The sequence below is a fragment of the Acomys russatus genome, chromosome 19, assembly GCF_903995435.1.
Source record: "Acomys russatus chromosome 19, mAcoRus1.1, whole genome shotgun sequence".
Classification (NCBI taxonomy): domain Eukaryota; kingdom Metazoa; phylum Chordata; class Mammalia; order Rodentia; family Muridae; genus Acomys; species Acomys russatus.
In genome coordinates this window covers 26667123-26692342 of record NC_067155.1, presented here as the reverse complement: position 1 = coordinate 26692342, position 25220 = coordinate 26667123, and the positions used below count along the sequence as shown (strand labels likewise).

The window sequence follows — 25220 nt, the reverse complement described above, 5'->3', positions numbered from 1 at the left end:
CACATACAATACACATGCACACATACTACACACATACATAGACACACACACACACACACACACACACACACACACACACACCAGGAACCTCTGAATAAATACATTGTTCCTGGCTTACAGCAGGAAATGCTTTTGTGCTGTTCACCTGTGAAACACAAAAATCTCTCTCTAGGGCACTGAGGCATATAATTTTACAGAAATAGCCAGAGTTTACTCATTGACTTGGTAACAGGAATGCATGGGTCTGATAAATAGAAAAGTGTTTTCAGTTCAAAAATATTGATCCGAATATAGATGACTTCACAGCCAGCGTGCCTCTGATTCTGTTGAGAGCACATACCAAAGCTTACGAAATCAAATTCTTTGCATGCTAAGCTGTGGAAAGACTTCCTATGGTTATGTAGGAAATTCTTTATCCCTTAAGCTTCTTTCTACCTAATAAAAACATTCCCTAGGACTCGAAAGGCTGTCGATCTAAAAACTGTAAACCCCATGAGTCATAAAAATGGCTTTTGCCTCTTTAGAGGCACATTGACTTAAACTTCACACACAGAAGATTGCTGGGCCTCCTGAAACTTTTAAAATGCAAACAGCTGCTCGGAACCATCCATGTGTGTTCACAAGGAGGGCTGGTGCGTGTGTATACCATGATCAAGGCGCCGCCAGTTTTCCCTGCTTCCTTCTTGTTGCACACACACACTGCCTGCCCTTCCTGACCACATATTAAATGAAGAAACTGGGGAAAGGGCTGAAAAGAAAGTCTGAACGTTAGATGGAAAAGAGAGAGGGGAGCGATGGACGGGCCGCTGTCTGCCTGCAGCCTTGTCTGACCATCATCCGAGGATGCTAGGGAGCTGTTCTTCACAGCCAGGCCTGGTTCCCTGACTTCCAGTGCTTAACCCGAAGAGCAAGGTCACTTCCAATGGTGAGGAAACAGTCATGGTGCTCGCAATACGGTTGTTTCTATCTGTTCTGGCGCGTGCAGGAACATCCCGAGAGGAGACAGGGTTCAGCGTAGCAGTGGCAGCAGCTCAGTGTAGATAGCGGCATGATTGCCTGGTGTTGAGCGCCGTCCCCTCAGGCCAAGTTTGAATTGCTGTCAGAGGCTCGGCTGATTTGTCATGATGAGGCTAACGGGAGGGCCAGAAGTCACGTGGGGGAAACCGAGCAGGTTGGAGGAGAGCAGAAGTTTCCAGAAAGAATGCTTGTGAGAGAAAAATGAAGGCAATAAATATGAGAGCCCTTTGCGTGGTGTGAGGTCAGTGAGCCCGGAAGATGGGATTCAGATGATGTATGCTATGCCTGGGAAGGGGGACCGCCCACATCCTTACGGGAGCCGTGTGAGGGCTGTTCCAGATGACCTGTGTGCTGTGAGGCCAGAAGAAAAGCCAAGAGACCTTGTATGTCAGAAGCTTGGCATTCTCTGAGACACCCCAGAAGCAGTGTGTGTGTGTGTGTGTGTGTGTGTGTGTGTGTGTGTGTGTGCGTGTGCGTGTGCGTGTGCGCGTGCGCGTGCGCGTGTGTGTGTGTGTGTGTGTGTGTGTGTGTGTGTGTGTGTGTGTGTGCGTGCATCTATTCCATCTGCAGGCACTGAGAGCCTTCTTGTATGTATGCACTGTACTGGTTACCTGGGGACATCGTGATGAATAGGACAACCCCTGTCCTTGTGTAGCACAAGTAGCACAAGGCATCACTTAATTACACACGTAATTGTTTTATTAGAGCTATGCTAAGTGCCGTGAAGGGGAAAGGAAGGCAGAGGAAAGCCTGCCGTCGAGGGCTGAGGCAGTGTGAAGTTTGAGAGGTGATGCCAGCCATCGGTGATATGGGGAACAAACCTGTCTCCCCTTAAAAATCTCAGTGTAGGGTTGCTAGCAATTTGAATATATATGCATATATATGTATATGTGTGTGTGTGTGTGTATACGCACACGCACACTGTCTCCTTCTTCCAACCCCTTGACAAGGGAACTTGGAAGCTGAGCTGGAGAGATGGCTCAGGGGTTAAGGACACTGCTTGTTCTTCCAAAGGACCTGAGTTCAATTCCCAGCAACCACATAGCAGCTCACAACTGTCTGTAACTCCAAGATCTGACACCCTCACACCAATGCACATAAATTAAAATTAAATACTTTAAAAAAAAAAAAAACAGCATGGCAGAAACCCTGATGAATTCACCCTCTTGGGCTAAGGTGTCATCTGACCATAATATTCAAATGCCACAAGGTGATCTCGGGAGAAATGGGAAGAGACAGCCCCTCTCCCCTGCTGTCCGTCTCTAATACTTCCACAGAAACCTCTGCAAGAACAGTATTTGATAACTTGAGAAACATTATAGGACACTCCCACAGTGCCAGGCTTTACACAACGTGACCCTGCCTGACCGGAAGCCACCTGCAGGCTGGTACACAACCAGCCTTGCATTTCATACAAGGCCTTCCAACTCTTACATGAGAGCTTGTGGGCAGATTGGATTCAAAGGTTACGAACCTTGTAGCTTGCCTCATCCACCTGTCAGCTCTGAGGAGATGCTGGAGGAGCCCAGCAGTGGTGGTCCTGTGGTGCAGAGACCTGTCTATAGTTCTGTGTGCATCGCTATGCAAATTGTGCCATGCTGTTGCCACGCCCCTTTATATGAAGAGTTCTTTCCAGGCTTGTATGATCTGGTGCTCTGTGCATTACATTGACGCAACCTCAAACACTAGCAGTGGGGTCGGGAGTAAAGACAATAGTTTTTGTGGGGTGCAGAGGAAAAACCCATGTTTACAAATGGCAGTTAACCATTTGGCAAGGTAGTTGGAAAAAAAATATGTTTCTTGGGCCAGGCATAGTCTGTATCTTGCCGGGAGAGGGCCTGGGACCTATGTTGGCCCCATACTTGGCTGACAGGCAATGGGTCCAGCAGCCAGCCTAACTAAAGAGTAGAGAGCGCCACAGTTCAAGCAAGGAGGCGCCTTGCCTTTTTCCATCCACATCTGGTCCTGCCACTCCCTTGCTTAGAACCCTTCAGCAGCCCCTGTGGCCTATGGCAGAGATCCAAGCTCCATAGTCAGCCTGCCTATCCCCTGCCATCCGCCATCTCCCCCCACGCCTGCCCTGCCACCTCCTTGTACCGGCAGCTATGTTGGTAAGCCAAGCCACGCGGTGTCTCTGTGACTTATTTTTTTCCCCATTGTTCGCTCTTTTATCCCTTTGCCCTTAAGTTTTGGTTCCCAACCACTAGCCACCCACCTGACACTCCTTCCTCATGCCCACTTATTGGCCGTGTAACTACGGCGGCCTAGGCACCTGGACATCTTGCCAACCACCAACAATAGCATAAACATGATTTCATACCAGACTTCACCCAAGGGCTCTCGCCCATCTTCCTAAACACCAACTCATGTAATAGAACTCCGCTTTCCCCATGCTTGTCCATGGGGGAGCTGGTTTCCCCTGCATAAGAGCAGCCAGGCAGCTGACCAAGACTTGGGGTGAGGTCTGTTCTTGCCGAATTGTATTTATCCATTGAGGCCTGTTACATAGGACGATTCTGACTTCAGGCTCCCAAATAGGACATGAATATGTGTCTTCATGAGATCAGTTACAGCTTGCTGCGTTTTGCAAAAACGGTTAGTGCAGAAGATGGCACCCAAAGTGACTATGAACTAGAATTGTCCTCATGTCCCGTATAGCGTGTTCCCAGTCCCATCCCGATTGCTGAGGAATCGTCCTGAGAACCAGAAGTCAGCACAGAGCACAGGACCCTGGGACACATGGTCCTCCAGCCTTGGGGTGATTCTGACAATCATCTTGTCAGCATGTCAGGGTGCAGACAGAGAACATGTGGCCCATACATGCACCTTCAAGTAACAGGGCAACATCAGCCTTAACAGGCCAAACTGGCACTGTAGATGGTCAGTAAGTGGGTTAGAGAGAGCTGGTCGGTTGCCCCAAATAACAGCACCACAAGGTGGCAGGCTTGGATTAAACCCAAGCTTGTGAGTATGAAGCTCCCACTTGTACCCAGGGCCCTGGACCCAGAGCTGACACAGGGAGGAGCTGACGTCCATGGCCTGTGTCACACATTGGAACTTCCCCGGCAGGGCATGAGCCAGCAGCCAGCTCCTCTGTGCATATTCCAAGACCTTCTTTCTTGTTAATTACACGCACCTTTTGGCCTTTGAAGAGGCTACTTTGACTGCGTACCTGTTTCTACGTGACTATGTAAAGAGTGGAACAAAATTACTGACGAGCCTTGGTGAATCGCTAGTTCCTACCACGTAGAATTCGCTCGGCAGGGGAGTTGAGAATGAGATCTGAAATTAGAAACTGTCACAGTCACCAGGCATAGCTGTGACCCTGACTCTGTGCCCTACCTTTCCTACCCTCACATTAGGAGGAAGAGACTGACACCAGCCTCCTTCAGTTGTGACTGAGTACACCAGGCTAGCTCAGTGCCTGTAAGCCACAGTTCTGTGTTAGTCCCATTTGGTCTGCTGTTTTAAAATGCCAGAATGGGTGGTATAGAAACAGCAGGCGATAAAATTCCTCAAGTCCTGCCTTTCTGAACACCATCATATTGGAGATGGTCAGCAAGAGGCGGGCAGTGGGTAGGGTACACCTGCATATGCCTGAATGTGTAACCATACCCACAAGCAAAGATATTGGTAATAACTGATTTAATATTATTAACAATTACCGTTTTTCCACATAAGTTAGCAACAGTTGCCAACTTGACACATGTGGGTTGAAGGACCCTCAGCTAAAGAATTGCATCTGTCAGATTACCTCTCAGACACATGTCTGGAGCTTTTTCCTGACTGCTAACTGATGGAGGAGGGCCCAGCCTACCGTGGGTGGTGCAATCCGTAGGCAGGTGGGCCTGGGATGCATATAAAAAGTAACTGTGCAAGCCAGAGAAATCAAACCAGTATTCCTCCTCGTTCTGTGCTTCAGTTCCTGTCTCGAGGTTCCTGTTTCGAAGTTCCTGTTTTGAGGTTCCTGTCTTGAGGTTCCTGTCTCGAGGTTCCTGCCTCAAGTTCCCTGCTTGGCTTCCTTGACAATAGACTTGTCAGCCAAATAAACTCTTTTGTCCTCAAGTTGGTTTTGGTCTTATCACATCAACATAGAAGCAACCTAGGAAAAGCGTGGGAAATTCACACATCTGTGCGGAGATGAGTACCTGTCTTTCCCAAGCAGCGTTGCTCAGAATTCCTACGAACCATTAGTCGAAACAACTCAAACCTCAATCGATGACAGAGCAAACGCAAACATTGTGGTACAAGTCTGCCACGGGCAACTGTTTGGCAGCGAAGCTGAGCTGGGGGGGCCACAGGATGCAACGCGGATGAAAATCACTCTCGGAATGTCTTGTAAAAGATACCAGACCTCGCAGGGTGACTTCAGCGATACAACCTTCATTAACCCTATGACACTGTGTGTGAGAACAGTAAAGCTATGTGACACACGCGGCACGTGATAACGGGGAGGAAGGAGACCTTAGCGCTACACGGCTGCCCTGGCGTTCGTGTGGCCACGCCCCCACCTGGGTACCAGCTCTGTGGGCTTTGACTTTCTCTCCACAGCATCACAGTGTTTTAAATAATTGTATTTTATTAAGAAAGTCACTATAGATCCACACGAGGGTCCTTCCATCATGCCCCGCCCCCCGCCGGCCTCATTGTGGGTATGCCTGGCGAGGTTGTAATAGAAATGAGGAAAACACACATTCCCCCCCCTCTTCTGTGGTCTATGTTGTTTCAGGGGGAAAATGTAGGGGTTCATTGAAATATGTGTGTACTTTTTGAGTGGCTGAGGTTTGACCTATATCTTAGCTGGTTAACTCAGTTTAAATCAAAAGCATCTGGGGACAAAAAACAATTTAGCTTCCTCTTGACTCTGGTTTTCATCTGCCATTATTTCATTCATCAGTAGCATGAGTCGTGGTTTTCACCTATTAAAAGGTAAGGTGTAGAGCAATTACTGTTTTGTAAAGCAGCCTTTTTTCCCCCCTTAGACTGGATTTTCTTGGAGGAGATTCTGATATATTAAAAGGAAACAGGAAGGATTTTTCCTTTGGTCCAGTGAACATCATCAGGGGCCAGAGGCGATGTAGGCTGCATGCGATAAGAAGCCATCCTCTCCAGCGCTCTCCCCTTCCTTTTGACAGCGGACCTTTGCATCCATGCACTCACAGGTTCACTCTCTGGGTTAGTCAGGCCGCCGCCGCCGCCGCCGCCTCCTCCTCCTCCTCCTCCTCCTCCTCCTCCTCCTCCTCCTCCTCCTCCTCCGCTGCTCTCCTGCTCCCCTCACACCCCAGCTCAAGCATTACCTTCTCTTGTGAAGCTGACTCCCCTGGCTGGGCTCTTTCTGAGAGAGAAATCTTCACCACAAACCCGCCTCCCCCCCCCCCCCCCCCCCCCCCCCGCCTCTGCCACCTAACGCGCATGCGTGGTAGTGTCTCGCCATTGCCTATGGATCTTGGAAAGCTGGAGCAGCGGATGAGCCCGTAGTGGAGGGGCGACTGAAGCCCTGCTGGGCTCCTTTGCAATTGCAGTCAAGGCTCAGCCAACCACCGTGGGCCTTCTTAGCCCTCTCCAAGTCGGACTCTTCCCTAGGAGAAGGAAAACATGTGTCCGCTCCCCCACCGCAAATGCAATTATTTTATTATGCTCTTGAACGTATTTGAAAGTTAAATTACCAAGTAAAAGGAGTCAAATAATGGGATAGTTGGGGCCTGCCTCACTAAAAGCTGCCCTAAGGAATAAAACTCCAACGACTATTTGTCTTGGTGTCAAAAAATGCATGTAATTTCTATGCCTCTACTAACTCACACACATTTTCTCAGACTAAGGAGACCAGGCAGTGCCTTCAGTCCTCAGGAGAACTGGTACATTTTCTTCCCACAAACCCATGCTCTTCAGAGCACAACCAAAAAGCAAGCTGGGGAGGAAAGGGTTCATTTGGCTTGCACTTCCCCATTGCTGTTGATCATGGAAGGAAGTCAGGACAGGAACACAAGCAAGCAAGCAAGGCAGGAACCTGGAGGCAGGAGCTGACGCAGAGGCCATGGAGGATGCTGCTTACAGGCTTGCTCCCCATGGCTTGCTCAGCCTGCTTTCTTATAGAAGCCAGGACCACCAGCCCAGGGTGGCCCCACCCACAATAGGCTGGGCCCTCCCCCATCGATCACTAATTAGGAAAATGCCTTACAGCTGGATCTCACGGAGGCATTTTCTCCACTGAGGCTCCTTCCTCCCTGATGACTCTAACTTGTGTCAGGTTGACGTAAAACTATCCATCAATGACCAAAAGCCACTTGGGGAGGAAGGGTTTGTTACCCACTCCAGGTCACACTCCATCACTGAGGGAAGTCGGGGCAGGACCCTGAAGGGAGGAACTGAAGCAGAGGCCATAGATGAGTGCTGCTTACTGGCTTGCTCCCCATGGCTTGCTCTCCCATGGCTTGCTCCCTGTGGCTTGCTCCCGTGGCTTGCTCTCCCCGTGGCTTGCTCCCTGTGGCTTACTCCCCATGGCTTGCTCCCCATTGCTTGCTCCCCGTGGCTGTGGCTTGCTCCCCATGGTTCATGCTCCCTGTGGCTTACTCCCCATGGCTTGCTCCCTATTGCTTACTCCCCATGGCTTGCTCCCCATAGCTTACTCCCCACGGCTTGCTCTCCCCATGGCTTGCTTCCTGTGGCTTGATCCTTGTGGCTTGCTCTCCGTGGCTTGCTCCCCGTGGCTTGCTCTCCGTGGCTTGCTCCCCATGGCTTGCTTCCTGTGGCTTGATCCTTGTGGCCGTGGCTTGCTCCCCATGGCTTGCTCAGCTTCCTTTCTTTTAGCTTCCTGAACCACCTGCTTGAGGGCAGCACTGCTCATTTCAATGATCGAAAGACAATACACCACAGGCCAATCTGATGGAGGCTTTTTCTCTACATGGGGTCCCACTTCCCAGTGTGTATGAAGTTGACAAAAACACTAAACCAGCACAAGGAGGTCTCCACATGACAGGAAGTCACCCTATCCCGGGTTGATTTTATTTTCTATGGAGAGAAAAAAAAAATCCATGATTATTTAGCAAAGACAACCAACTCATTTTGTGTATGAATATTTAGTGAGTAGGTGATTTGTGTGTGATGCATTGTCTAATGGGACCTATGGGTGGGTAAACAACATCTTCAACTGTCATGCAGTGTGGGGCAGGACCAGAGATTGGTGACACCTAGAGTCTTCCATCCTGGGGTCCAAGGTGTCCAGAGACAAGCAGACAGGGCAGGTTGCTACAAAGAGAGGCTGCTGAGGTCTGAGTTTAGAATTACAAGTGAGTGAGGGTGGGGCGGGCATAGACTAGCTGTAGAGAGCTAGAAGGTGTGTGTTTTACCAGAGATGGTGTTCTCCTGAGTGAGAAGAAGCGAGGAAAGAGAAAGACAGGGTCGGTGTCTCCAGCACAGGCAAAGGGAGCTGTTACTGAGCTGCAGACGGGAGAGAGAGATAGGTTTGCGTGACAGAGTTTTACCGGGGCTGTATTGCCTGTGACTGAGCACATGGAAGCTGTCCAAAGTGAGACACCGCATATAGGTTAGAGCCCAAATAGTAGGACACCCATAAAACTAGAAATCAGAGGAAAGAAGCCAAGATATCAAGAAAATGCCTCAGAACCACAGGATGCATGTTAGAAGGATACACGCATCTCTGCGTGGTGGATAAAAAGGCAACAGACACAATAGAGTGAAAATAAGGGGTACTGAGAGCTTTTCAAGAGAGCGAAACAGATCACCCACAAAAGGCTGAGAGTTATCACGGTATTGGGCTTATTGTTAGCAACCCAGGAGCCCAGAGAGAATCACTTTGCATCTCAGACTGAAGTGATTAATCACGTTAAAATTTTGAATTAAAGTGGGCATTTGATTGGAAGAAAATTTTGAACAGTGGAAAAGTAAGAAAGAAAAACGTAGTGTCCCGCCAAGGTAAAGAAGCTGGCCATGGGGGCTGAAGACAGGGCGAGGGGTTAAGAGCACTGTCTGCTCTCCCTAAGGTCCTGAATTCAATTCCCAGCAAATACAAGCATTTAGTGAGTTCTGGTGCTCTCTTCTGGCTTGCAGGCGTAGATGCAGGCAGAATACCGTATAAGGAATAAATAGAAGAAGAAGAAAGAAGAAGAAGAAGAAGAAGAAGAAGAAGAAGAAGAAGAGCAGCAGCAGCAGCAACAGCAACAGCAAGAACAAGAACAAGAACAAGAACAGGAACAAGGCACTGGCCATGAAACAGGAAGCCACAAGAATCTAGAAAACATGAGCTTCACATAGGAAGAGGCAAAAACTCAGGCCAGCGTGAGGGCCAGACTGTGCCCATAAGGGCTCCCCGCAGCAGCCAGCCTCCTCCAACCTGGCTCTGCCCCCTAACAGTGACACAGCTTCCCCAGACAGCATCACCTGCTGGTGACCTAGCGGCTGGACCTGGGAGCTTCCAGGCAGAGCGTCACACGGAAACAGGAGCACAGAGGGAGCATGAGCCCTTCCACTCACGTCATTGCCTTAGGGAGGCCGAGGTGGAGTGGGTGGAGGGATAGGGGGGCTGTCACAGAGGCTTGGGGGAGGAGAAATGGGCAGCTGTGAGCACAGTTAAGCAGGCCAGGCAGACTTGAGACAGGTTGAGCCTCAGCCTAGAACAGTCTGGGATCAGACCGACGTCCAGGCACCACACACACTACTGTGCACTGTGAGGTCCACCTCTCTCACTCTACTTGTGCCTTGAAGGGGCAATGGTACAATGCGAGCTCATCAAAAGTGAATAGATTGAGCCACTCAATCCTACGGCTTAGAACTCTGTACGACTCAACATCTAGAAAACGTAATACAGGTGCCATTCTGTGTTATAACACAAGACAATAGCTTGAATCCTATTCAACAACTAACATTTTTATTTATTGTGGATGTCTTTCCATGTCAGTACAATGTGGAGCCAACTTATTATTTTTAATGACAGCATATTATTCCATGGCTTGAATGTACATATGTCATACATACATACATACATACATAATTTACTTAGGTGTTCTTAAGTACAAATTTTGTTTATATTCACATATTTATTGTTGTAAATTACATACCGTTTCTGAGCACATGTTTTGCAAGCCTGCAGAAGTGCTCCATAGTGAGATCTGCTGAGGTGGGATTTTAAAGTCAAAGCTCTCTGTACTTACATCTGCAGTCGGGGCTGTAGCCTGTGCTCCATGAGAGTGGAATGGAAACTGCCATTCGGGCTAAATAAATATTCATGAGCAGCTAAATAAATATTCATGAGTAGCTTGCCTGCACCCCAGGAACCATGTTTGGTGCCTTTGGAGGCACCCATGTTCCCCTGCTTTGTTCCCAGGAGTCTTGTCTCTTCCCCTAAAATAAAAGCAGAGGGCAGGAACAGAACGGTGAGGTTAGCCCTGCGTCGGTTGCCTGTGCTATCCAGAGGCTGGACTGGTGGGTGGAATTTCAAGGCCTCTGAGTCGCAGCCACCTGTAGCACTGAGGCGCCTCAGCAGATCTTCCGAGTGTGTGCAAACACTTACACGTCTTCCAGAATGCTCTCAAGACACCAGAGCTGCAAAGGGGGTGGAGGGAGTATTCGAACACGTAGAAACCTAAAACTCCAGGCAGAAAGATGGTTGGAGAGATGTTTAAAAAGGAAGAGCGGCAAAGCGGGATGTGCACGTATCAAGGGAAGGCTCCGCTAAAGGAAGGAAGCAGGGTTCCTCTACATCAGGGCTCTGCGTGGTATCTGCCCGTTCAAGTGTTTGCAAGTAGGTCACTGTTGAGCTAAGACACACATACAGTGCCAGGCTGTCCTTCAGTGTCTGTCAGTAATTACATGCCTGGCTTGTCAGTGCCAGGAGGGCATGGGCCTGGAGAAAGATGCTCACACCCACTGTCCTGTGGGAGCGCGCATGAACGGATGGGCAAGTAGTTGACAGCTGCAGTCTACTTAGCAGCATTGATGATGAGCCGACGGCAGCTTTCAGAGAGAAGGCACCCTGACACCCCAGTCATCTTCTGAGGGGGTCCACCCATGCAGAGCCAGGCCGGACCAGTCCAGGAAGGCTAAACTACATTGGAGGGGGCAGGGAGCTCTAGGCTGCCCCTCAGTGGAAATGAACTGGAGACAGACAAGGTCCCCTGCGGGCAGCTCAGCCAGCAGGCATTTTTGTCTCTCCCTTCTCCTTTGTCTCCAGTGGACCAAGCTGGTGCCTAAGTACAGTGAAATTTTAATTCCTGGATGTTCCGTGTGGTCACTGGACACTGAGAACACCAGAGTAACTGGTGTTTTCATCAAACCACAGACAGTGGGGCCCATTTCAGCAGACACTTAGAACTAACTTCCCTTTGTTACAAACAAGCCTTGTCACTCTCCCAGCCATAGGGCGGGGCATTGACTACAACAAATTATCCAACTGTTTTCTTGTTGTTCTGTTTGCTTTTGTTGCATTGCCTTTCCCACAGCAGCCTGTGTTATGGCTCTGAGCATAACCAGCTTTTTCTCTTTTCTGTCCCTCTTTACAAACTATAGGAGCAAAGAAAGAGTCGCAGAAAGATCCAGAAGCCAGCAAGCCTGCTGTTTCGTCTCCCAAGAGAACAGTGTCTGCTGCCACCAAGCATCACTCACCAGGTAAACACACACACACACACACACACACACACACACACACACACACACACACACTGTGCTGTCCAGCGAGCCCTGTGTTTGGATGGTGTTAATGGGTGTACACCAGTCTGACACACACAGGGGTTTCTTGATTCCATATGAAGGGGATCTGTTTGGACGTCACTTTCACCTACAAAAAGAAGGTGTTATGCCATGTATACACAGGAGAATTTCTTTGCAAGGGAATATGCGCTCTTATGAAAACACAAAAAATTCTTTTTCAGTTGGAAAAAGAATCACATTTTGAAAGTCTAAGTTCAAGAGGTAGTATTTCACAAAAGGAAGAAAAACAGGCTATATGTAATAAAATATACCAATCCTGTCCTTTCCCAGTCATTTGTGTTTCTTCTAAATGGAGTCATGTCGTATGTCGCTGTTTTACTGTCCTCTTTAGTAATCCTTCCTATATGCTGGTGCATACCCAGACACATTAATTACTTTTCTGATGCTGTGATAAAAACACCAGGACCAGCCTCGGAGGGAGGGTGTGGCAGGGGTGGGGGGTGTGCATGCCTATGATCCTAGCACTCAGGGAGGCAGAGGCAGAGGCAGAGGCAGAGGCAGGAGGATCTCTGTGAGCTGGAGGCCCGCCTGGTCTACAAAGCAAGCTCAGGACAGCCAACACAGAGAAACCTTGTGTCTCAAAAAACCAGAACACAACACACACACACACACACACACACACACACACACACACACACACCAACAAACAAACAATCCCACCAGGACTTGTAGGGAGTGAAGGAAGCCCTGAGTGAGTGAAGGCCCGAGTCACTGTTTGCTGTGGATGTGGGTACGGCACGTCAAGGACCCCAAAGCCTCTCCTTCAACTTACCAGCTTGTTATAAAGGATAAAATGCAGGACACAGATGAGCATCCCGGAGAAGGGTCCTTAGCATGGGGAGCCAGAAAGGTCCCCTGGTGACATCATCTGTCCCTGTCGCTTCGGAACATGCACCATAGATGTCTAACCAGGCAAGAAACTCTCTCCACAGTGGGGTTTAGGTGAAATTGACTGTTTACTCAACCCCCCAGCCCCTCCCTTCTCTTCCTTGCGGGGGGGGGGGGGGTCAAGGGTGATCAATTAAATTTGGGCAAAATGGCAGTAAAATATCTCACAGACCTGGCCACAGGCCAGTCAGATGGTGGCGTTTCCTCCAACAAGGCTCCCTCTGTCAGGGTAACTCTAGTTTGCGTGAAGTTGACAAAAAACCAAACAGCTCAGTAACCAACTCCGGGCTGACAACTGTAATGCCAAGTTGGAACATAGCACTCTGACTGCCACCAAGCTACATTTACTCGTACATAAAGATAAAGCTAGCTTCAAGTCCACGAAGAACTCTGCCTTTGGAATTCACCTCCGTTAGGGTGGCCAAGCTCACGGAGGATTTTTCCTTCAACCCGAGAAGCCATCAAAGCTATGTCCAGCCCTTGCTTCCACCTTGTTTACAAGTGTGAAGGTCATGGCCTTCTGTCATCTTGTCAGTGTGCCGGCCCCAGCACGAGCTCTGTCCCGTAAGCCTTCCGGATTTAGTTAAATCTCCCCGGTCCATCTATGGCACTCCTCTGGGTAGTGACCGGATGCTGTGGATGAATTTTTAATACCCACTTTCCATTTGCAAATACCTTGTCCTCCCCAGTGCTCAGCCTTTGCACGCAAACTGTGGGGCACCTCAGCCTTTGCACGCACGCAACTGTTGACATTAACCTTTGAGCTAATGTCCAGTTACTGGCTTCTCCCCTGGGCTAAGCTGTCGGCTGTCATCATGGTCAGTATAGATTCCTTCTGCCCTAACCTGATATATGTGGCTGGTAGGGTAGCTCAAAAGAAGCTGGGGCTCAGGCGAGATTCAGACGGTGGGCATGTATTCTGGGTTTAGAACCTAGCCCGGGCCCTGTGAAGTACAGGTGAGCCCCACACAGGACGGAGTGGAAAGTAGCTGGGTAGGAGGAGCCGGAGGACCTAGGGTGCTTCCTGGAATTGGTCCTCACAGACAGTGGTTGGCTGAAGACCAGCGATAAGCCCCATTCCTCGCTCACTCGCTCACTGGACTTGTGTGACACTAGGCATAGAGAAAACACTCAATCACAAGAATCAAGCATTTGCGGCCATAAAAATCCTAGCATGAAATATTCATCTAAAACCAGCTATCTGGCCTGCCACGTTCGCGCACGCCTGTGACCCCAGCACTCCGGAGGCAGAGGCAGGCCGATCTCTGAGTTAAAGGCCAGCCTGGTTTACAGAGCGAGTTCCAGGACAGCCAGGTCTACACAGAGAAACCCTGTCCAGAAGAACAAACAAACCAAAAATCAACTATTTGTAGGTCATGCCAAGACAGTGCTCATGTGGTTCTTTGAACGCTGGTAATCTAGAAGTAGGCCTCCCACAGGAAGGCAGTGCCCTTCCCTGCACAATGTTGATAACATTGTAAGTTTGTGTAGTTGCAGCGGCCACTGAGAGCCGCTGTAGCAAACCATTTTTAACTACAGCAGCAGAGAACTCCACAGCTGACGTCATTTCTCAGCTACAGCTTTAGGGACAGAATGTCATCAGGCCGTGACAGTGACCGAGGATTCTGGTGCAGCCCTCGAGGAATCCTGAACAAAGACTGTTTCACTGGGTCACTTGAGTGTCACAAAGTACCTAAGCTTAGTGTTGGTGTGTGTGTGTGTGTGTGTGTGTGTGTGTGTGTGTGTGTGTGTGGCTAAGGTTGTCGGCTGCCGAGTGACTCCTAGAGGCGAAATATGGACTGACTGTGTGCATTTAATCAAATGCTGGAGCTCTGAGTATGTGAATAAAAGCAATGTAATAACAGCACCAATTTTAAAGTAACGTCCACTGGTAGCATTTCACTGGCTCCTTTTATGGTGTACATTATACTGAGCACGATATTTTTAACCTAATGAGAACCACACTGGAGAGTTTTATGTCAACTTGTGACCAGCTAGAGCCACTAGAAAGGGAGAGCCTCCATTGGGGGAAAAATGCCTCCATGAGATGCAGCTGTAGGGCATTTTCTTAATTAGTGATGGATGGGGGAGGGCCCAGCCCATGTGGGCGGTGCCATGCCTGGGCAGGTGGTCCTGAGTTCTATAAGAAAGCAGGCTGAACAAGCCATGGGGAGCAAGCCAGGGAGCAACATCCCTCCATGGCCTCTGCATCAGCTCCTGCCTGCAGGTTCCTGCCCTGCTTGAGTTCCTGTCCTGACTTCCTTCAGTGATGGACTATGATGTGGAAGTGTGAGCCAAATTAACCCTTTCCTCCCCAACTTACCTTTTGGTCACGGTGTTTCATCGCAGCAACAGAAACCCCAATTGAAACAATAGGGATAATACTTTTAAAAAAAAATTATATTTATTTTTTTTTTACATCTCAATTGTTTGCCCATCCCCTGTATCCTCCCATTCCTCCCTCTTTCCCGCTTCCCCCCTACTCCCCCCTTCCCTATGTCTGTGACTGAGGGGGATTTCCTCCCCCTGTATATGCTCATAGGGTATCGAGTCTCTTCTTGGTGACCTGTTATCCTTCCTCTGAGTGCCACCAAGCCTCCCCATCAAGGAGACGTGGTCAGAAATGGGGCCCCAGAGTTTGTATGAAAATCAGACCTCACTCACCACTCAACAGTGGAGAATGTCCTGTCCATCGGCTAGGCTTGGGTAGGGGTTCGAAGTTTACTGCCAGGGATAATACTTTTAAATCTGCTAAGTGCCGGGCTTGGAGGGATGGCTCAGCAGTTAAGCGCACACGTGGCGTGGCTCTTGCGGTTGACTCAGGTTCGACTTCCCAGTGCCCACATGGTGGCTCACAGCCCTCTGCAACTTCAATTCTAGGGGATCTGATGACCTCTTCTGGCCACCACGGGCACTGCATACATGTGGTGCACACATGTGCATGCAGGCAAAACACATGAAAAAAAATTAAAAATATATGTAGTAGGTTACAGGATCCTCTCCAGCCAAAAGTAAGTCTGTTAAAAATACAAGACAGGAGGGTGGAGAGGTGGCTCAGCACTTAAGACAATTCTGAGCTCAGTTCCCAGCACCATGTCAGGTGGGTCTCACCTGCCTGTAAATCCAGCTCCTAGGTGCACGCGCGCGTGCACGCGCGCGCGCATGCGCGCGCACACGCACGCGCACACACACACACACACACACACACACACACACAACTTCATTCGCTGTGGTTTCCCTTTTATTTCTGAAAGAACTGTCTTCTATCATAAAAGCGACAGAGTGCCCAAGTTGATAAGGTCGCCAGCCATCTCACAACCATAAGGTGACAAACAGCAAGTGTGGGATAAAGGGAGTCTTAGACTCTGCCATTCTTTGTTCCCTTTCCTCCCTTGGGGTGTCTGCCAGACACTGAGCCAGCCAGGAAGGATGTAACAGAGTCGGGAACAGGTGAGGTCTGCAGGATCTCGGTTCAGCCGGAAGTGCCTGAGGAGAAGACCTTCTCCGAGGACTTTAATGAGACAGCAGCTCTCGGGCGATGTTCGGTGAAACAAGCTTGTGAGCGTGTCTTTATTCCAGGGTGAACAAGCGCTATAGGAACCTTGAGAAGCAGAGAGGGATTTCCAGGGTGGGCTTACCTCATTGGCTGGCGCACCGGAACTGGGAGGGAGTGGCTCTCACTCCTGCTTATCTCAAGGTTGAGATTTCCAGGATTTGGACACCTCCACCTCGCCAGCTCCATGCCAGCTCTCCTGGAGGCGCAGTCCAGGCGCCCCATAAGACCCAGTCTTCCAGATGCTCGCAGCAGTAAAATCTCTCCACTCCTTCTCTGAGATTCTGTGAAAAGCTGTTTTTTGTTTGCTTTTTGATACTGAAAATGCCACGGTGACGCACAATTCAAGACTGAACTGTCTAAAACCTGTGCATACCTTTTTCTGGAGCAGAATATAGTTTGATCACATAAAGACAATTTTTGAGGTGCAATTGCACCTAAATCCTAGAAGTTAGGGTTATGTCGCCTCCACGGTCTGATGACTTTAGAGGACAATTCCATCAGTACCGTCATGTCCCACTGCCGAGCCCCCCACCGGCTGAGAGGCCATCTCTGTGTCACCTTGTTTTATGTCTCTACCTGTCAGGCACAGCATTTGGGGTTTGTATCTTGCTCCCCACATTTTCAGAAAGGGGTAAAAATTGGAAGAAAAAGAAAGAGCCCCTGACGGACAGAAAGACCGTGTCTGAGATATCAGGTCCTGGCCACGTGCTGGCCCTCTGGACGCTGTGGGGACAGCATGTCTCTGTGCCTCAGGGGAGGGATGGTGGCCCCATGGGTCCTTGGCCATGATGGCTGCCCTGTTTCCAATGAGCTCCTTCCCTGTCTTCTTCCTGAAGCGTCAGCAAGCATGGGCCCCACATCTGCACCTCTCTTCACCCTGCCCTCAGCCCCACGTCAGGTGAGCTACACAACCTCACATTTGCCCCCATGGGAGCTTTGTGAATAGTGTGTGTGAGAGCATGCTCGCAAGTCATGGGGCAGTGGGAAGAGAGGACGGCTTCCCGCAGGTGACGAACCACCTCAAATCTCTGAAAAGATCATTCTACTGGTAATGAAGATAAGCAGAGGGGTGTAGGTGGGGCCTTTGGATCAGAGCTACAGCTGTGGGCAAGATATGAAGTCATGTGGGAGCCCCCTAAGACATCGGTGCAGTAGGGAATAGACGTCATCACTCGCCCTTGACACTGCAGGACAAGATCAAGGGCAGGAAGGGGCTTGCAGCTTTGCTCTCTGCTGCTAAGGAAGGGGCCGCTGCGTTCTCAGAAGCCTGACTCCTACCGGAGTTGATGCTGGATTGATTTCCCGGTAGGCATTTGTCTAAGGGCGATAAGTACATAAAACAGATTCAATAGAGAAAGTGGTAGAATTTAATGTGAAACCTCACAGCTTCCGTCCCAAGTGCCAATTCTAACTGTATGTTAACTTCATTATGTGGCCCAGGCTGGGGGTCTGATTCGTTTTACTGTTTGGTGCTTTCATTTATTTGCCAAGTTTTTTTTGTATGTTTGTTTGTTTCGGGGTTTTGTTTGTTTAGTTTGGTTTGGTTTTTTGAGACAGGGTTTTGTTGTGTAGCCTTGGATGTCCTGGACTTGCTTTATAGACCAGGCTGGCCTCAAACTCACAGTGATCCACCTGCCTCTGCCTCCCGAGTGCTGGGATTAAAGGCGAGCACCACCAATTTGCCAAGTTTTTTGTAGTAAAGTTTAGACTTTTTAAAATCCCCTTTAAGAAACAAGAAAGCAAAGCTTGCTTCATTCTCTCCAGGCCCAAAGACGGGGTAGAAGCTGACAGACGCTTGGTGGCAAGCAAACTTTGCCTTCAAAACAATGTAAACGGAATAAATAATAAAAGCCTCCGCAGGCTTTGTGTGTTTCACACTTCCGGTGGCACCTTGGGCAGCTCCACCTCTGCCCCGTGGCCTGGGGCGCCTCCAGGCGAGGCTGTGGCTGAATGCGGTACTACAAGTGACAGCCTTTTTTTTTTTTTTTCTTCGTAGGCTACCCAAAACAGAGGACCATGGCGCCTCGGAGTGAGTTGGCATCCAAGCCTGACCCGCAGGCCCGTGAGGCAGAGCGGCAGCTGGCCCAGCGGCTGAAGGACAGGTGTGAGTGGCAGGCCAGGCAGCTGGGCCTGGCTCGAGGGGAGCTGAAGAGAGCCATCCGCGCCTTCGACGCCCTGGCGGTGTCCACTCAGCATTTCTTTGGAAAGGTGAGGCAGCGGCTGTGAAGGTCAAAGGTCATCTTAGCTGTCTGGCTTCTTGAACTAACGATGGTCATTGGGAAGTGGGTGTGACAGTTTAGGGCTAGGCTGGGCGTGGTGGCACGCTCCTGTAATCCCAGCACCCGGGAGGCAGAGGCAGGCGGATCTCTGTGAGTTCGAGACCAGCCTGGTCTACAAAATGAGTCCAGGACAGCCAAGGCTGCACAGAGAAACCCTGTCTCGAAAAAACAAAACAAAACAAAAAAACAAAGAACATATGTACAGTATAGGGCTATGTTTGTTACAGTTTGTCATATGGAATCTCCTGCAGCATTCTAGAATATTCCAGGAGTTCGAAACTAGTCAGAGAAACTAGTCTTAAAAAAAAAAAAAGAGTAAATATCCTGACTTAAACAAGTGGGCCAAAAGGAAAGATAAAGAGGAAATGTTTGAAGAAGGCAGTGTGCGCTTCTTTGCATTTTCAAGGGGAAATGGGTGCACTCTGGTGTGTTGGCTGAGACCACACGGAGACAGGTGCTCTGCGGCATGGGCTAGACCGGGCTCTGCTGGCAATGCTGAATGCTGGTTTCTCGCCAGCAGGTGTCTGGGGTCGTCTGGATGCCATGGTGTGCCTGGTGGGGGGGGGGGGGGGGCAGGGGGGCAGTGAGCATTTGCTTTGGAGACTTGACCATGACAGCCATTGCTGTTGCTGCTGTTGCCGTAATAAAACAACCAAGAATGGATAATTTATGTAGGAGGGGAAAAAAGGAGAGCGGGGTTCATTTTGCCTCACAATTCTAGAGGCTTGGAAATCCAAGAGTGTGCCTCCAGCAGATGCTGGGCCTCTGGTGAGGGCCTCACACACACCACGGTGTGAGGCAGAAGGGCCCGCGAGCTTGTGGAAGGCAGGGAGCGGGGCCAGTGAGTGAAAACGTCTTATGCTGTCCGCCCTCTCAGGGATCAGTCTATTCAGTGAGACAGACATGAACTCTTTCAAGGCCCTGCATCCCAGTACATTGGCTACCACATTTCAGGAGGAGTTTTTGGAGGATGGGAAAACACCTAAACCCTAGTGATGGATGAGCATTCTGAGCTCCACTCATGGGCCGTCTGGTGTCTACAAATAGGAAGAGGTGAAACCTCTGGTACCAATGCCTCCCAAACAAGAAAGCAAAGTGCCTAAAACTCTAGCTAATTCAAAGTCCATAAAACAGGGCACTTGGTTGCCCCATGCCCCTGACTTCTTCCTTCATCATGGGAGCTGCGCTGTAAAGGGGATTCTCTGCCCTCTTTGCAGAAACCCAACCTGCCTGTTTAGTCTCAGCCTTTTATTTATTTATTTATTTATTTATTTATTTATTTATTCTTTCTTTCTTTCTTAAAACTCTCAGCACGGTGTCACTTGCTGATCTGTTGTTTTAAAGGACGACAAGGTGCACGGATAGCTGCAAAATTTCATTTTTACCAACAGCCCCAGGTTCCTCCCCAGCTAAAAAGTTTCACACCAGCAATGAATGACCAAATTAGATGTCTCATCTTTCTGGACTGGTCATACCGGTATCAATAAAGAGCGGCAAGAATCTACAGTCCACCCCAGCACGAATTATAAAAGTTACAAATGCATTTTTGAGGTGTCGGGGAGGCGTGTTTCACCATGCTACACATGGGACGTTTGTCTCGCAGAAGGAGAGGGTAGTGTCTCTTCAACTGATGCCATCATTGGCTTCCACGGCTCTTTGGGTGCTGTATGTGGTCTGGGTGCTGCAAATGGAACCCAGAGGTCAGATATGGGGTGGTCACTGAGAAGACAGAGGCAGGTGCCTCCAATGGTGAGGCTCTCTGAAGATTCAAGGAGCAAGGAGCCTGTGGCATCCATGCCACTCCTGTGGGAAGTTGGATATACCATGTGGAAATTAGATTTCTCATGTGGGAAAAGTGTCTCTATGTGGGAAAAATGTCCCCATGTGGGAAGAAGCAAACCACAAGAAAGGACGGTCACTGTAGCCAGCCAAAAATGGAGTCTATTTTGTGCGTTCAACTATAAGTTCCCCGGAGCACTGTGGCCCATGGTGTCTTGACTGGCAAAGTGTACTGGGATGGAGAGTTACCATGGCCACCAGCAGCAGAAAAGCTCCCGGTGCCTCTGGGATCCTGAACAGGGGCCCTGTTCTCCATGTGCCACTGTCCCTCATGGTGACAGAAACCTCGTCCTCTTGTGTCCTCCTTGGCCGGTCGCAAGTAAGTCCTGCCTTCTCAGCTTTTGTGCTGCTTCTCTGTAAGGTCATTGTGAGGACGTAGTGAATTGACAGGTAAAGACGCTTTGTGGAAACCATTGAGAACCGTCTTTTGTGAGTGCAAAACCCACCTTAAGGGTTCTGCTCTGAGGCGGGATTAGGCACGTATTAGATGTGTGGAGGGAACGCTAAACCGGGCGTGGTGGTGCACGCCTTTAGTCCCAGCACTTGGGAGGCAGAGGCGGGTGGACTGCTGTGAGTTCGAGGCCAGCCTGGTCTACAAAGTGAGTCTAGGACAGCCAAGGCTACACAGAGAAACCTTGTCTCAAAAAACCAAAAAAACAAAACAAAAAACAAACAAACAAAAAGCCCGGCCAAGTAAATGGTGTTATACAGGTCATGGATGTCAATGGTTTGGAATTTGAAATCCGAAATGGCCTAAACTTTTGAGAACTGGCAGGGCAGAAGTGTGAAATTCCACACTGGAGCTTCTAAGAATGGTTGCACTTTAAAAAACATTGTATAAAATCACTTCTATCTTAGGCTTAGAGAGTTTTGAGAAGGAAACTTAAATGAACTCTGTGTTCAGACTTGGCTCCCACCCCTAAGGTATCTCGTTATGCACAGTGTAAGAACATTCCGAATCCCAAAAGAAAATCCTGGAAATATTTCTGTTCTGAAGCATTTCAGCTGAGGGATACAGACTCTGTATACACAAACAGCGGTCTGGCTGGTCTAGCCAGTTCAGTTGCTACCGTAAATTTTTCCTGAAAGCGCTGAGGTGTGTCTTGAAGGACATGCTGGAAATTCATCTCAATGCTGGGAACGGCACGGAAGCTCAGATAGACTCCTGTCCGGTCCTGGCAGAGCGGCGAGGAAATCGTCAGCTGACAGCCCCAGCCCAGAGCCCAGGATTCTGAGATGCCGTACTCAGGTGCCAACATAGCCCCAGACCTGCCCGCTCTAACAGCTTTGCCCCACAGCCGGTCATGTCCATCCCCATCCCACCTCACCCCCAAAAAAACCCACAGTCGCAAACCTGCAGGAATGTGGTAATGAGTGTGATCCTCCCAGGCTCACTTCCCAGGTCCCACTGAGGACCTGGCATCTTTCTCTTGGTTTGTTGTTCCTCCAAACGCTACCCTGTAGCACCCCCTGGTGGTCAGTCAACGAAACAGCTCAGACCTACAACTCCGTTGAGTACTTCATATGTGTGTGGGTGTGTTGCTTTCCGTTTTATTTTAACACGCTTTATTATAGTTATTCGATACTCTAATATTGGATTTCGTTTGGTTTCATAATTAGCTCTCACTGTAGATTGTGACTTTGGTTCTTAGTTATAGATTAGGCAGAGAAGGCACGAGGGTCGGTGTGAAATGTCTCTGAATGCCTTAGGTTACATGACTGTTACTGCATACCTCACAAGCCAGGGAGCAAACGGAAAAAGAAGAAGGGGTTTGAGGTCCCACTGTCCCTCTCTGACTAGGCCTTTTCCATCGTAAAGGATCCTCCACCTTCCCGTGGCTCCCCACTGGGCGACAAAGCCTTGAGCACTCGGTCCAAGCTACGAATACAATGATCTCGTTACATTTATTATCTTTCATTGTGGAAACAAACTCCTTCCCACCGTTTTTTATTTATCCCTCTCTCATATATTACGTACCAACAGCAGTGGAAACAAACTCTTAATACAAAAAGCCGGAAAGAAGAAAAGCACAAGGCAGCCAGGCAGGGTGGCACACACCTTTAACCCCAGCCCTTGGGAGGCAGAAGCAGGCGGATCTCTGTGAATTCAAGGCCAGCCTCGTCTACAAAGTGAGTCCAGGACAGTCAAAGCTACACAGAGAAACCCTGTCTCAAAAAACTAAAAAAAAAAAAAAGAAAGAAAGAAAGAAAGAAAGAAAGAAAGAAAGAAAAAGAAAAGAAAAGAAAGAAAAGAAAAGAAAGAAAGAAAAAGAACAGCGGAGGCCCTGTTGACTGCTGGTCTATCACGCCTGCGATTCCAGAGCCATTACTCGAGCCCTCACTAAACCCTTCCAGCTTGTATCGATACCACCCTTGGGTGACATTTAGGGAAATGGAGGGAGACCTGTAGGTCTCTGATGACAACATAATTAGAACAAGATGGAGGCGACAGTCTTTGTGCCATAAACTAATGGCAGCTCCATCTCCTCCCGAGCCTCTGTGGCTTCTTCTCTGTGTGAGAAGAGGTAAACGTAATCATAAACAGGGAAATCGTAATGAAAAGCAATTAAAAACTAGATAGCTGTACATAGCTCATAGGAAATGCTGCCAGGCCATTTTGGCCTGTTGCTCTTAATACAGACCAAGAGTGCTGAGGAGGGCCGGTCATGGGAATGAGGGGGTGTGAAAGAGTGGGGGGAGAGCCACAAGATCTGGGGGTGAACAGAGAGGAAAGCAGAGCACATGTGGCTGCCTCCCAGGTGCGGGGATCTTTTCCCTCTCTCTAAGCTCATGGTGAACCTTTGCTAACTTCTGGGTACAGTTTTAGGTCAGGGGCTCTGTTTGAAAGTACAGCATTCATCCTGGTGGTGGAGCCTCCCCTGTGTCTTCACGAAAGCCCACAGCATCCTGTCTTCATCTATGACCAAACAGAAAGGAAAAAGTGGAGGGAAGGGAGAGTCCGTCCTAGAGAAATGTTTGCTCACTGCCGCCTCCACTTAATGCGGTTCTGACATTGTTTTGGTTTTTTTTTTGCTTTTTGTTTTAAATTTATTTATGTGCATCGGTGTTTTGCCTGCATGTATGTCGGTGTGAAGGTGTCAGATCTTGGAGTTACAGACAGTTGTGAGCTGCCATGTCATTGCCGGGAATTGAACCCAGGTCCTTTAGAAGAGCAGTCAGTGCTCTTAACCGCTGAGCCATCTCTCCAGTCCCCATTGTTTCGTTTTGTTTTTGTTCTTGGAACAGGGTTTCTCTCTGTAGCCTTGGCTGTCCTAGACTCACTTTGTAGACCAGACTGGCCTCGAACTCACAGACATCCACCTGCCTCTGCCTCCCGAGTGCTGGGGATTAAGGATGTGCGCCACCATGCCTGGCTATGGTCAGATTTTAAATTGGGGCTTCATCAGATGACTATCTAGGTTGAAAGCAGGATAGATGACGTATTCTATCAGCTGAAGGATTTCCCATTCCAGGTGCTCTTCCCCACCGCCACTCCCCTGCCTCACCCCAAGTGTGTTCTTGAGCAGAAGCGGAAGCTGTCTGGTCCTTGCGGCCCCTTCAGTGTCTCCTTAGCACTCTGTGCCTTCCACCTCCTAACGGGTTCCAGGCCACAATTTCCTCTTCCTTCCATTTGTATGGTGCAATAACTAAACGCTTAAAAGAAAATGTGAGCCGTTGGGTTGGTGGGCCTGACATCAGTCAGCAGAGAACATGCTGGGAGGCGTCAGTGTGAGGCAGAGTGATGACTCCCTGACGCAGCAATCCCAGAAAGCTGTGTCATAGAAGCAACTCCCCTGCCCGAGGTGCTCTCAGGACTCCAGCTAGAAAAACTTCAGAGCACAATCTTCAGATACTAAGACGTTCCCCAAATTGAGAGGTTAAAAAAAAAACCACCCCCAAATGACCCCTATCCCACCCCCAAATGACCACTGTCCTGGAACGCCCATCAACAGAACTAAAAGAGAAGTCAGGAGAGCAGAGCCTTTGTCACTGCTTATGAACACCCTCGGTCCTGATGCTGATGTAGGCCAGGTTCACTTGTGGCAGCATAAACTTCGCAGCCCGGTGCCCTACGATAAAAACCAATACCTGACCGAGGTGTGACCTCCATCAGCTGACCTTGCCGACTTTGCCTTCATTCATTCATTCATTCTTCTTCTTCTTTTTTAAAGATTTATTTATTATTATGTATACAGTGCCCTGCCCACATGCCAGAAGAGGGCATTATATCACATTATAGATGGTTGTGAGCCACCATGCGGTTGCTGGGAACTGAACTCAGGACCTCTGGAAGAACAATCAGTGCTCTTAACCTCTGAGCCATCTCTCCAGCCTCTCGTTCATTCTTCCAATGATGAGCAATGGGTAGGGAGAAAAGGGGGTTTCCTGGGGCACTTCAGAGCCGTGGCCTGCCTGCGCAGGGAGAAGCTGGCCAGAGTGGAGTACGTGCCTTTCACGTCACCTGGAATAAAGACCTGAATGGTGTTTACAAGCCAGAGTGTGGCAGCGTACACAGTCACGGGCTGCTCCTCCCAACCCTGGTAGCCTTTGGCATCCACAGCCCCAGAGTCCCTACTTAAATATATCACTGGACATTCGTTTTATTTTGTTTAATTAATCTATTTTATGCACCTGAGTGTTTGCCTGGATTTTTGTAAATACACCATGCGCATGCCTGATGCCCTCAGAAGTCAGTAGACAGCATCAGATTCCCCCAGGAGCTGGAGACATAGATGCTTGTGAGGCTACTTGTGGGCGCTGGGAATCGAACCTGGGTCCTCTGCAAGAGCAGCCAATGCTCCTAGTCACTAAGCCATCATTCTGGCCCTGGGAGAGGTTAAAAAAAAAAAAAAAAAAGATCAGATAAATATTGCAAACCCCACCAAAGGAAAACAAGCTAAAATAATAGGCGTTTTAAT

The 25220-nt window shown here is 49.2% G+C and overlaps 1 protein-coding gene across 1 annotated transcript in view; it reads left to right on the top strand.

The window, feature by feature from the left end:
* Positions 1-25220, top strand: part of Mtus2 (microtubule associated scaffold protein 2) — a 351173-nt gene that overhangs the window by 251809 nt on the left and 74144 nt on the right. Inside the window, 2 exon segments of the mRNA XM_051162856.1 lie at positions 11539-11637; positions 18180-18391. Of these exon segments, the coding sequence (XP_051018813.1) occupies positions 11539-11637; positions 18180-18391 (311 nt within the window).